Source organism: Gymnogyps californianus, chromosome 2, assembly GCF_018139145.2.
Source record: "Gymnogyps californianus isolate 813 chromosome 2, ASM1813914v2, whole genome shotgun sequence".
NCBI lineage: Eukaryota > Metazoa > Chordata > Aves > Accipitriformes > Cathartidae > Gymnogyps > Gymnogyps californianus.
This window is the reverse complement of record NC_059472.1, coordinates 124,285,451-124,299,404: the sequence shown is the minus strand read 5'-3', so window position 1 is coordinate 124,299,404 and position 13,954 is coordinate 124,285,451. Positions and strand designations below refer to the sequence as shown.

The window sequence follows — 13,954 nt, the reverse complement described above, 5'->3', positions numbered from 1 at the left end:
TAGTAGAGCTATGTCACCAAGTGCATTCTGGTTATTTTCAACAGTTATGATTGCCATAGTATCAACTGTAGAGAAAAGCCTTTGTACTTAATAAATATTCCTTACTAAACTGTAGACAAAAAATAGCTTCTCTGCTACTGCAGTGAGACATTTTTATCTACATTTAATACAGAGTGAATAAATATTGAAATTCTGAAAGTGCTTTTAATTATTACAGTTTTGCTGCTTTGATTAGCAGCAAAGTATGTATTTAATTTACTTAGTCTGTTAAACAGTAAATGATTGTGTATATAAAATGTATATAAATGTACACGACACATTTTATATACACTGATCTATATGTGTGCCTAAAGATAGACATATAATACACAGACATTTTGAAATAGCAGTAATAACAGCTGTTTTTAAAATAACAATCATTTCAGAAGATATGCCAGTTGCAAATAATGACTATTAACATGTCATACGAGCATTAGAATTTGCTACTATCCAAACATAAGTAGAGAAATTCCTTCTAAATATTAAAATCATACTGATGGTGTTTAATCTGTTTATAATTCTGGTACAGTGAACCTACATGTATTTTCTGTCTGGTCATATTACAAAGCTCTTTTTCTTCCCATAAAAGACATACATGGATATAAATAAGGTTACAGGCTTTGAACTATCATTCCAGAAAACCTGACTATGCAACAATTCTTTAAAAAATTTTATAAAAATAGAAGATATGTACTGTTGGGAATTGTGTTTTCCTCCTAACGTATAAACCTGGAAGCATCTTTCCCAATGTTCCTTGTAAAGTGCTTATGCTGTAAACAAAGCTAAAGTTAACAGTATCATCCTGAAATATCACGTGAGGTCTCTTGAAGCTGTCCCACATTGGTATTCCATCTGGATGCTATTTAACGAGCAAAGCTTGCCCCTTTGGTAATCAGACAGCCTCAGCTGAAGTACAGGCAGGTTGACTTCATCAGGAACAACTCTGAAGCCTTTGTTCAGAATTACAAGTTCTCTTTCTTTGCTGGATAGTTCTCTGTTCCCCTCGGATAGTAGAGATACCTGGCGGGGGGAAATCAGTGGTTAGTATGTGTTGCAAGTAAGAATTCCCCACTATTCACAGTCACCAGGTATGGGATCAATCTTTGCGCTATCATCAGCAGAAAGCTGATGTACAAGCAAGATGTAGAAGCCAAGGAACCTCAGAAGTTTATCAAAAGAAATGCTTTAGTTCAGGGTTTACAACAGAGTTTGATGCAGAAATCTCTGGGTGAAATTCTATCATTTATGCTACACACGGGGAATTAGTTCGTCTAATGATCCTCTGACTCAAAATTTATGGACTAGTCTGCACTGCTCACAAATAGAATTAGAGCAGCGTGGTGCAAAGGTCTCCCACAGCTAATCAATGAGGCCTGAATGCAACATAATGTATTTGTGGGCCAGCTTTAACTTATGTTGCTGATCTAACATCTCCAGAGACTTCAGCACTACGGAGAACTAGTTGAAAGAAAGTCTTTAACATCACTTCTTTCTCCTTTTCTAATTCCTCTTTAGCCTGCTACACAGAAAGTTAGCACAGAAAGTGATGGAGCTGCTTCTGTCAGCTTTATATAGGTGAAAATTGCCTCATAATCAAGTTGTATTATATTCTTAAAATTATTCTATGAAAATATGATGTAAAGACTTCTTCTCATAATCAGTGCCGTGAGAAAGTAAAACAGGTGTTTCTTTTTTGTCTCAAAACTCCACCAGTCTCCATTCCAAGAGTAAGACCACTTCTGAAATTTTGCCTGACTACTTGTATACAATATGTATAACCCAGATATCCAAAGCCCTTTCAAACATTCCTCTATACATATGGTCCCTCAGGAAGCAGAGTGTTATATGTTGTCAGGACTGTATCAAAGGCTTTACAGAAGTCCAGGTAGATGACATCCCTAGTACTTCCTTTGTCCACTGATGCAGTCACTCAATAATAGAAGGCCACTAGTTAGTCAGGCATGATCTGCCCTTGGTGAAGCCATGTTGGCTGTAGTCACACAACTAAAATATTTACCATGATTTATATTAAGAGTACTTTCTATGTCTTTCTTGAATCACAGCCTTCGCAATATAGTTAAGAATATTTAATGTAAAGCTTTGTGTATGTTATTTCCTAATTTTTACATCATAAACTAACCCCTCTCCAGGAACTTCATTATGTATATCACCAACTCAGTTCATTGAAACCATTATCTGCACTGCACAGACTCTGCTATTTAAGTTAATAAATAGCTTGTAGCAGATATCGGTAGCTATCCTTCTGTGATGACCAGCACCAGATGATAACAACATACACACTTTTCTCACAATATAAAAAAGAATAGCGTGCACTCAAGTGCTCCACCTGTCAGAGGATCCCCTTCTGTCTGAGCTTTTGAGCTTGATTCCTGTTCTGTGTGCCTACCCTTTCTACCATCTGCCCTTACTGCAAACCATTCTCTTCACCCGGTCGGTCCCAGCTACAGGTCGTTCTTCCTTCTCCCCATACCAGTCTCCTTTCCAGGATTCCTATATTTTGTCTCCTGCTGTTCTTGGCTCTGTATTAGATGTGTGTATCTACTGCTCACTTCCTAGCCTCTATCTCATCAGTTGCTACTTATCAGTTCTTTGCCCAGGCATTACCTTAAGATGATCAGACAGACTCACTTTCTGTTCTGATGTCTAGACTTGATCTGACAATATTTCAGTGCTCTATTAAGGCTACTGTTAAGCATATACCTACTGTCATTTTTCAAAATCGTAACTTGGTTACACTGGCACGAATTTCTAAGAGAAGGGTGAAAGTCATATCTGTGACAAAAAAGGTACTTTCTTGGCCAAATTTGAAATCCTTGCTCTAACACACAAGTTAATAAAGAAAACATCACTAGAATTTTTTTAATATGGGCAAGCAATGTAGGGCAAAGCTTCATATTTTCAATGCCTTCATCCAGTGCTGTAAAGGCTAAAATCTTTCTGCTCCTTCCATGGCACAGATTTCTAGAGCTACAGGACTCAATGGAAACATGGAAAACTCAGGAGATCAAGGTGTTTTACAGATACAAAATCCCAGTAAGACAAACAGTTATGCCTTCTTTTTACATAATTTTCAGATGATTGGTCTTAAGTAAAAGGTTTCAAATTAACTTTCAAAACTGGGGCTGATACTTTCATGAGGCCTAAGAGTTATCTTTACAGAGTACCACGTCAGAAACATGAAGATCTGACTTTCCCTTATCGGTAAATGGAAGTTCTGCTAGCAAAAAGGCAGTCTTGAAGGACAAGGGACACAAATACAGTTTTTAGAGGAACGCTGTGCCTGTTAGTACTATACTGACATCCTAGAACAGCTTTTGTTGTATCTTACACTGCTATATCAAAACAGCTACCTATGTAACAATGTGCAATTCCTCCCCTAGCTGCAGTCATGAAGGCTATCTTGAGACAGTTCAAAAGAATTTACCTTTGTATGGCCCTGATTTCTGAACACTGAGGCCAATCTTGTCTTCCATTTCTTTGAAAACTTTCAGATTGTCTTTCACTTAGCCTAAGAGTTCCCAAAACTCCTTTCAACAGCATCTTGCTGTGACATGGAAAGGTATCACATTCTTCTCAGCTAAACTGCCCTAGCTGGACCAAACCATTAAAGCCTCAAACAAAACAAGAAAAATTCCTCTTTACTTCAACTCAAAGTGTTTAATTCACAGCAGCTGTATAAGATACAGGTCTGCTAGCACAAGAATGATTCCAGACTACAGTGAGCTTTCTGAACCACCTTGAGTAGGAAGGTGCCTTCTTATTCGATGTTATTTGACAGACTTTATCTATGCTCTATACAAGAACTCTGCCAAGCAGACATCTCAGACACACAGAAGTCAGTCTCAAAGTAAATCTTTTCCTCAAAGTGGTAGAAAGACTTGCTTCAGAACTGCAAAAGCAAACCCATCTTATCTCAGCCAAACAAGTCTGTGATGACAGATGCTTCTACTCAAAGATGGGAAGCTCATATAAGAACGTCTGAGAGCTCAGGGCATGTGATCTCTGCAAGGGATCAGAGCCATCTGCCTAGTGTTGAAAACAGTCATTCCCACAGTCCAAATGCTGACAGACAGCTTCATAAACATGCGCTTTTTCTACAGACAGTGTGGACTTCAGGCATTTCTGCTGTCAGGAGACCACTTAATTTTGTGTATTCATCACTGAACTGTATCAATGATTCGGTACCTACCAGTCAGCCAAAATTCAGACCTGATGCTCCTTCATTTTTTCCAACAAGAGGTGAAATGCACCTTTCCCATATCTCATTGTTAAAGAGAATCTTCAGCTGAGGGGAGAGGTTCTGCATCAATGACAGTCCTACCACATGATCAGATTATTTTGGTAGTTGCACCAGATGGATACCTGGATCACTTCTCTGTTCTGCACCACGCAATGTCATGAATTACAGCCAGGTTCTACATCTAAGTCTTTTATACCTAGCAGCCCTGATACTAGCCAAATCTAGTAGTCTTGATGCTGACTAACTGCCAGAGCAATAAACATTTTCTGCCACAGTTCCTATCATTCTGATTCACAGGAAAAACAAAAGGCTAAAATAAAAAAAGACTGACTTACTAACCAAAGCGGGAAAAGTGTTTTGTTATGGTATTGTAACATCAGAAAAATGCAAATCCTTTTTCTGTGTCATTAGATTACTGGCCATCCCTGAAGTGACCAGAACATTCCTTCAATTCTCTAAAAATCCAGTTAGCAGTAAGTTTTTCACACCTGGCCATCTGATTTTGACATGCACAGCTGCTAATACCCTAGGATCCAAGGCATGCATTTTCCTTAGTTTATAAGCCATTATTTCTCTAGAGCTCCACTGTACCATTAACAGGAAGTCTGGCACATGTATCTTCTGAGTACAGCCAATATTGGTGCGACTGTAACAACTTGGTAAAAATTACGTCTCTAGCAAGCGCGAAAAGGTGCAGTGTGATTATCACCATGTGCAGTGGTGAAATCTACCCAGCAAGTGTCTTTTAATCCATCTCTTGGCCAAATGTTTCATTGTCATTGGAACACTCTATATTCATCAATGTGACAAGGATTAGTTACTGCCTTACCCTAGGAGCTGGATGAAATTGAAGCTAGGATCAATTGCTACCCCATGTTTTCATGTTGCTTCTCCTAATTTCTGTAGAATCTGTGACTTGGGAAAGGTAGGCCAATACTGCCTCTTAGTGGAAGGACAGCTAACTCAAAAGATGTAGTGAATGCTGGTCTGTGGGAATAGGGCAGCATACTTACAATGCCACACAGACCTTCAGCTGATAGCCGTCAGAACTGCAGGTGGGTAGATCAAAGATTGTTGCAGCCACAGATGTTTAGAAGAAAAAAAAAAATAGTTCTGCCAAGCTTTGGCACACATTTTTACCTTCTGGGGAGAGTACAAATCAACAGAATGCTGGTATGACTCTAATAAACATTGCTGGTCAAAACAATCTTCTTTTGTATGTGTGAGACGTAACTAGTAAGAATCAACATGGACAACCATTTGGAAGAAGAAAACAATTAACAGAAAATGCCAGGCAACATTAGCAGGAAGAGGTGCCAGAACAGAATGAAAAGTAGCAGAGTGTCTTAAATCATCTAGATATCACTAAGTCAAAAAATCCACTTTAGATTCCAGGAGCATTGGAGCTGTGTACGTTCATCTACTGTCTAGTTTGGTATGTTCTAGAACATTAAAAAACATTACTAAGCTAAATACAAATTTGAATCCGTTAGTCATGTAGAACAATTAAAGAGGTGCATTGACGTTGAAGAATACATAGATAACATGGTAAGAATTTGCAGATAGAAAAAGCTCCATTAAAGCATTTCTGTTTTCGAATGATGTACCCATGGACCATAGACCCAATACAAATGAGGGCTGCCTCAAACAGGCAAGATTCAGAATTTACTGTCATTCCTGATCTATTATCTATATTATCTTTCTGTGAATAATGCCTTGAGCTATTCTTTGAGTAGTTAAAAATGTACAGCTATCATCAGAGCCAGAGGTGACAGTTTTCCTCTTCATGAAACAGCTCTTTCTAACTACATGAATGGTTGCTTCTCTAATTCTAAAACTTCAATAATAATGGAAAAGATTGAACAAAGTTACGAAAATTAAAAGTGACAACATATCAATATATGCATGTGATCATGAAGACTGTTTCCTTCTATTCTTACTTGCGTTGTAACCATTTTTTTTCCTACAAAACTAATGTTGAAACAACATTTCTCTCATAAACAGACCTCTGATCATACGAGCTTGTACTGGTTTTGTCTGGGATAGAGTTAAATTTCTTCATAGTACTTTGTATGGTGCTATGTTTTGGATTTGTGATGAAAACAGTGTTGATTACACACCTGTGTTTTAGTTACTGCTGAACAATGCTTATACAGCATCAAGGTCTTTTTTGCATGTCACACTGCTCCACCAGCGAGTAAGCTTGGTGCACAGGGACACAGCTGGGACAGCTGACCCCAACTGACCAAAGGGATATTCCATACCATATGCCATCATACTCAGCAATAAAAGCTGGGGGAAAGAAGAAGGAAGGGGGGCAGGGGGGGAGATATTCAGAGTTATGGCACTTGTCTTCCCAAGTAACCGTTAGGTGTGATGAAGGCCTGCTTTCCTGGAAATGGCTAAGCATCTGCCTGCTGATGGGAAGTAGCAGATAAATTCCTTATTTTGCTTTGCTTGCACGCGCAGCTTTTGCTTTACCTGTTAAACTGTCTTTATCTCAAGCCATGAGCTTTCTCACTTTTACCCTTCTGATTCTCTCTGCCATCCCACTGTGGGGGAGTGAGCAAGCGGCTGTGTGGTGCTGAGCTGCCTACTGGGGTTAAACCATGACAGAGCTACAGCACTCAGCTGAACACAACTCCTGTCTCTGGCCATTGCTATTTTTGTTTATTTATAACAAATCTTTTTTCATCTAACTGAGTTTCTGCTTGGATTAAGTCTCTTAATGCCATTTATTACAAATAGATTTCTGCATCAATTTGGGTATTACATGTCTACTTCAATATAAAAAAGCATGACGAAAGTTTGAAACCAGTATTCATTGTCCTATTCATAAATAGGCTCACGAACAAGGAGCTTGCCTCTTGTGCAGTATAATATTAAATCAGAAGGAGAAAAAAAAAGAAAGAGTGGCACAAGGGATGTGAATAGAATAATTCTGAAACATTACAGGGATTTTTTTTATGCATGTTTACCAAATTTCTGTACAAATAAGTAATACAATTGGAGTGCTGAGTAATTTCAGGAGATTAGTGATAAATGGGCACAAGTTGATTATTCAAGATAAAGCTGAGGGTCATTATCCTCAGCTGGTCATTAATCTCCATGAAATGACTGGTATTGAGATAGTAATTACTATTACAATGAAAATGGAAAAAAAATAGCATGACATTTTTCTTATGAAGCTGTCTCGGTTTCTAAAGAATTCATGTTTGTCTCATCACCCAATCAAGCTGCTTGAATCATTTTTAACCCTTTATACAGTTTATTCGTCCTACTACAATTTTCAAGTCATCGCCTCACTTAAGGTTTGGTTTCCCGTCATATATTCCTGGAATTTCAGGGGGCACAGCAAGGGGCAACAGCGATGGGAAAGAAGGACAATGCACACAAATCCCCCCAAACCAGAAAATAAATAAAAAAATATTTTCAGAATGTTTTCTCTTTAAAGCATGCTCCACAATGAGGTAGGAGATTGCATTATTATGCTGTATGCTCTCTAGCTGTTTATTCTGCATTTAATAGTGCTTTTAGCAATAGCACACATGTCCCATGTCATTGCATAGCAGCTATGGAGTTCTTTGTTCCAAAACAGAATTCACCTTGTTGCCTTACAACATATGGAACTGACACTGTCAAGTCAACTTGGTCAGAAATCATAAATAAATTTGGCCCTAAAATGAAGAAACCTCTTTAAAAATTTGCAACTTCACAAATGAAGTTTGTGGTGTTCTGATGTGCCTTCTGAGGACTTTTGAGCCTTTGGAGGTTTGGTTTCCCCCCCCCCCCCACATTTCTATTAGAAGACCTAGAAACTTACTATGGGCAGAAGGGAAGGCAATTTGTTTCCTGCTGGAAACACTGTCATTCTGTTTCCACTGTGAAAGACCCACACGTGCTGCATCATTACAACTTCCCATCTTAGAAACTGAAAAACTCAATCTAAACTAAAAGCTTTTAAAATAAGCTAAGAAAGTTAAAAAATAGGTGTGTTGCCCTATATGTTCCTAAAGCAAACAAGATACAGATATTCATTACTGCTAGTACTTTTTTCTAAAGCTTTTCTTTGAACACTTTTCTAAGAAGGGGATCTGAGGAAAGCTACAGGATGTACTGAGTTTCTGCTGGAAAATTTGCAGTTGCTTCTGAAATGTTGCACTGTGCATAAAAGAGAGGAAGTAGAGCAAGGCTCAAAACAGTTTTAAGCAAGAATGGCTGATAGGATGTTGCTCTGAGGGCTGCAAACCAAATTCTGCGTGGTGGAATAAAACCAGATAATGGTGGACACTGATAAGTGACTTGCAGTGCAGCTTGGGAGACTGATTTGTGCTTCTAGCTTGCTTAAGCTGTTTGGAGAGTTTGAGGCGAAACATAATGATGCACATCTGCTAGCCAAATGAATCATTCAATACTGGACAGCTATTGAAACTGGACTGTTTGGCTATTTGGAGAGAGTGTGAGAAGCAAAAAAAAAAAAAAAAAAAAGCTTAAGTTCTGAAAGCTCTGAATGACATTGAGCAGAGAATACTTTAGAAAACATGGCAAGTCCTCTGGAAATAGAGACATGTTTTTGACAGCCAAGGCTAAAGCATGGTCTGTCAATTTTCTGGAAGAGAAGGAAAAATAGTAAGTTGTTTGGGAGTAGAACCTTGTCCAGAAAAGAAGTAATAGTGACAGGGGAACCAAACATAATTATGCATCACAACAGGTAATGGGATTCAAAGCATTACTGAAAAATCAAGTTGCTGGTGACAGACCAACAACTGGGTTGCAGTATGGTTATTCTGTATCTGCTAAAGACAGGACATGCTAGAGTGACACACATGCAGTGAGGTGGGTCAAAGTCTACAACAATATCTGTAACATGCACACATTAACAATTCTAAGCAAGAAGGAAAAAAAAATCAAATCTAGACAACATACTTCAAAACTTCTAAGGAGATTTCACTCCATTCCTTTCACCCACTCCAAAATCAGTTTTGTCTTTGCTACAAGTCCCATGAACAAAGCACAAATCAGCACTGACTGTGGATAACATATTATCAGCATTGCTGAAGAAGTTGCATGACTAAGGGGAAACACAATGTGACTTCCAATTTTCCTGTGCTCCTGGGAAAATCAAATACATAGCACATCCACCAATGTGAGGAATGATGCTGAGCATCCACTGGCCTTCTCCAGACTTTATGTATGTGTGGAAATGTACTGCTTGCTCTTTTCCTCCTGTTTCCTTCTGCAGGGTAAACACAGCATAGAGAAGAACACCTTATACTACACTGTCATCCCATGTGGCTATGAAGAATATTCTCTTATGTCTCTTCTAAAATAAAATTTTGAAAAACATAGAAAAATAACTTAAGATTCTACAGAACGACTATTCTCTAGGGAATTCCAGCACAGCAGAAAAATAAGTAGTCCTGAATAAATCAGGAAAAACAGAATGTTAATTATTTTACTGTTGTAAGTCTCATGTGCATTTCTGTGGCATTCCCATGTTACATGTTGAAAGTAGCAGCATATTTGCCTGCAATCTTTAAGCATCCTTTACATTTCAGCAATTACATTTACAGCAATAGGACACGAGGAAATGGAATGAAGCTGCGCTAGGGGAAGTTCAGATTGGACATTAGGAAAAAGCTCTTCACTGAGAGGGTGGTCAGTCACTGGAACAGGCTCCCCAGGGAAGTGGTCACGGCACCAAGCCTGTCAGAGTTCAAGGAGCGTCTGGACGACCCTCTTGGTCATATGGTTTAGTTTTAGGTAGACCTGCAAGGAGCAGGGAGTTGGACTCAATGATCCTTATGAGTCCCTTCAACTTGAGATATTCTATGATTCTATGATTTCCATTAATAGATATCTCATTTTTATAGTAGTTTGTGTAAAATACTCAAGTCCATATTCAGCATACACCTGCCTCATTACAGTTAATTGCAGTAAGATGCTTTTTGCCAGTCTGTGAGATAAATGCCTATACAACTACAACACATTCATACATTTATAATAAGACTTGCTAGATTTTGATGTTAAAAATGAGAGCCTTTTTCTTTTTTTTTCATAAGTTGTGTGATATTTTTTCTACAGTACCAAATCTTGGGATCTTGTGATTAGGACAAAAATTCAAAATACTTGAAAACACTTATAAACAAATTTGTTAGACCTCATGGCTGCAAAAGTGATTTGTACACATGATTCACATATAACCTGAAGGTTTAAAGAGTGAATTATTATTTTATTTTGGGAGTGCTGAATCATGATTTTTCAATACTTACAGCTGGCAGCTGCAAGACACTTGTAAGCTGGAATTCCAATTTAATGAGTAGCCTATAAAAATATTCAGACTAACATTTGAAACTTTTCAAGCTAGAGTCAATCCATACAAAAAATATGCAGAGATAATAAATAACTGAAAAATACTACTGAGGCACCAGGAACTATAAATTCTTAAAACCTCTTAATATCTGTATTGGGGGGAGAGCGTATGTTTGTTTGTTTGTTTTAGAAAACCTAACTGCAGTCTCCCAGGCTTTACAATGTTGATTACTGCAAAGACAAGGAACAGACTTACTTGATGCAAGTAGTGAACTTTTTTTGCATTAAAGAATATCTGAGATGATAAATAACAGGCTAGCAGGTAAAAAGAATGAGAAATGCTAAGCTTATGTTGTGGACTATAATGATATTTTTCATATATTTTCTTTCTTGTGTTCCTCAAAGGTTTCCTGCAGGAAAGATATACCATCTCCAGGACAAGGCATTTGCGTAGTTTCAAAGACCATTAAATTTTTTTTCACCCCCTCCACTTCTGTGCTAGCAACCACTTATTCTGCTTGTCGTGCTGTACTCAAATATTTTACTAAATATGTCAGCTTCATCTTTTCAACTCTGTGATGGCAGAGTATTATAATAAAATATACTTCTATTTAAGTGAAACTTTTGTTCAGCTGTGGTTTTATATGGGAAAAATGTGAGGAAATTGCTGCCAAACCTGTACCACTCTATTATCTGAGTGAAGAAAACAGATGTGGCCAAAAAAACCTGCTTAGATTAGCTAGTATGTCCCACGTACATTTCTTCCAGTCTACGCATCCATGTATTATAATAAACCATGTATTGCACTAAGCTTAAAGTGAAATTGCAATCACGTAAACAGGCAGATGATATATTTGGTTTTAGCACATCATAATTAACTTTTTCTTTTTAAATTGAATAGACTCACCTGTTAGAAGAGAAATTGTAATAACCACTTTCCTCTAGAACCTCTTCAATTAGAGTCTACAAGATAAATTAATTTCAGTAAATTATCTTTATTAAAAGTAATAAATTAATACATATAGGTATATTTATAGCTTACCTGCAACTGTTCATATGTCATCCCTTCTGCTATGTCAGAAGTGCCAACAATACCTTAAAGTAAAAGGCAAGTAATGTTATACTACTGAATTTGGAGTTTATGGTCCCTCATCAGTTTCTCAGCAATTCCACTACAAATATAATGACAAGAGAGATGCTTGATTATCAGCAGCTTATGCCACTGACCACAATGACCCCCTGCAAAGGTGGGAGGCATCGTATGGCATGATATGAACATTTGAGGCACACAATGTTATCACATTATGAAAGAGTTCTAGCTGATGGAAAAATACTTTAAATACTTAATATAACAGAACACAGCAATGCAACTTTCTTATTCTTCCCCACTTACAATTTATAGTGGAAAGGGCACACAGCCAGCAGCAATTTGTGAGGACAAAAGTATTCTTCGCAGGTTAAGAGATTCAAAAATTACAGATACTGAGCATCTGAAAAAATTGCATTGTTGTCTCTGGGAACAAAATAAAGCTCATATTTAAAGTGATTGTTAGGGACTCATTTCCTACTCAAATATCACCCTTGACACCTAGTATTATTTTTGGTTTTTGCAATAAGCTGTGAAACTTATATGTTAGTTTCAGCATAAAGGACCGCAAAACCAAAGTTTCTCACCCTTCTTTCTGGCACCACAGTTTTTAATGTTACTATGTCCTTTAGTCCACGGATTGCAACATAGCTTTTCTTGTATTTAGAAGAATGAAAAGGGCACAAATACCAAAATACAGGCTGTATATTTCCCTTATGTCCATTGCACAAAGAAGCATATGATGAAACAAGTCTCTGAACTAGGAAATGTGGTTCCCCACCCTGGAGGATGCCAGTGACAGTAGGTTTGATTAAAGATGGAGTTCATGATTTGTGATGCTGAGTATCACTAGTCCAAAGTATATTCGACACTATTCATTTTCTAAAGTGTATATATACATATATATATATAGACTTTACATTATATAGATGTGGTATAGCACATAGCATTTCCCTCCTCAAGTTTGTAGGGCTTGATCTAGCTAGGTAATTAAATCATCCCAGTATAACTGTTTCAAACATGACAGAAGAACAACATAGGGTTTAAATAGAGTTTGTTTAAAAATCACGTGCAAGGACAGGTAAATCCTAAGTAGGACATTTTCAGTGACAAACACTTCTATTGATTTTCATGGATGAACCATGTGTTATTTGCATCCTTGATATTTCTTTGTAATTCCAAAGTATATTCTCTTAAATTAGTAGGATGTTCCATCAGTGGTAAACTGCATATTTTACCAGGAATTAAACAAAACAAAACACAAACATACAAAAAAACCCCTGATAATGAAAATCAGTATAGTCAACATTACTGTCTTTAAAGACAGATCTTACAGCAGCAATTCGTTCTGCTTTGATACCATATACTTTATTAGAAATACATATGCCACTACAGAGGTTTTGTTGTCTTCTTTACCTTTTCTATCATCTGGAAGTAACGTACTTCCACCTGAAGAGAGAAGTACCACATGCCAATCTGCTGTGAAGAAGTTGGGCTCAATGAATTCCGGAGAACCTTGGAGCAGCTGGGGAAGGGGAGGAAAAAAAAAAAAAAAAAAAGAGAGAGAGAGAGAAAAAAGCAAAGGACACCTGAAATCTCCATGGTTTCTGTTTGCCAAAACTTCACACTTCTGTGAGGCAGTTTACCCTTTCCTATGTTTCCCAGTGCAATCAGAAGTCAAAGGAGATTTCAATACTTTTCAGATTAATGAAAAAGCGGTGAACACAATTACGAACGTCCTATCTTCTTCTCTCCAGAAACACTGACTGAACATTGCAAGCTGCCAATCTGCAGTTAGTATAAAGCACTGAGTTCTTTAGACTATCTGAATAAAGTGTCATAAACTATACATTTGTGTGAAGATAAACAGGGAAGTGTATTCCCTTGAACCTACGAGAGAAACAGCTGATGACTCTGGTTTTCAAAACTGGGGCTTCAAGTGAAATTGTTAGTCCGTATTCAAATGCTATAATTCCCATTAGAGGGATCCCAGCACTTCTGAAACCTGAAAGTCAGTTCAGCTACTTGCTTATGTGAACAAGGATACTGACATTAAACTTAAAAACATCTAGTTTTGAAAATATCCACTGGTAACAACTCTGACATGAAAATATCTTTGTGGACAGGAGCGAAATTCTAGTTATGCATTTCTGCAGCATGTTAACGCTTTTACAGTTACAGAAACAGAAGAATATCTGTTGTTGGAAGACCTTTACCCCACCACCGATCAGTGGAGGAATCTTTTTGTCTGTTAT

At 37.5% G+C, this 13,954-nt stretch overlaps 1 protein-coding gene across 2 annotated transcripts in view; it reads right to left on the bottom strand.

Annotated features, from left to right (window-relative positions):
* Window positions 1-546: 546 nt before the first annotated feature.
* The window catches only part of NEK10 (NIMA related kinase 10), a 110,070-nt gene continuing 96,662 nt past the window's right edge, over window positions 547-13,954 (bottom strand). Inside the window, exons 33-36 of one of the 2 annotated variants that reach the window (XM_050891657.1) lie at window positions 13,116-13,224; window positions 11,655-11,707; window positions 11,520-11,575; window positions 547-1,059 (exon numbers count right to left, since the gene is read on the bottom strand). In XM_050891657.1, coding sequence (XP_050747614.1) covers window positions 1,002-1,059; window positions 11,520-11,575; window positions 11,655-11,707; window positions 13,116-13,224 — 276 coding nt within the window. In that variant the 3' untranslated portion in view covers window positions 547-1,001. Of the gene's footprint in view, window positions 1,060-11,515; window positions 11,576-11,654; window positions 11,708-13,115; window positions 13,225-13,954 lie in introns of those variants that run through there. The other variant, XM_050891658.1, reaches the window with a different exon arrangement.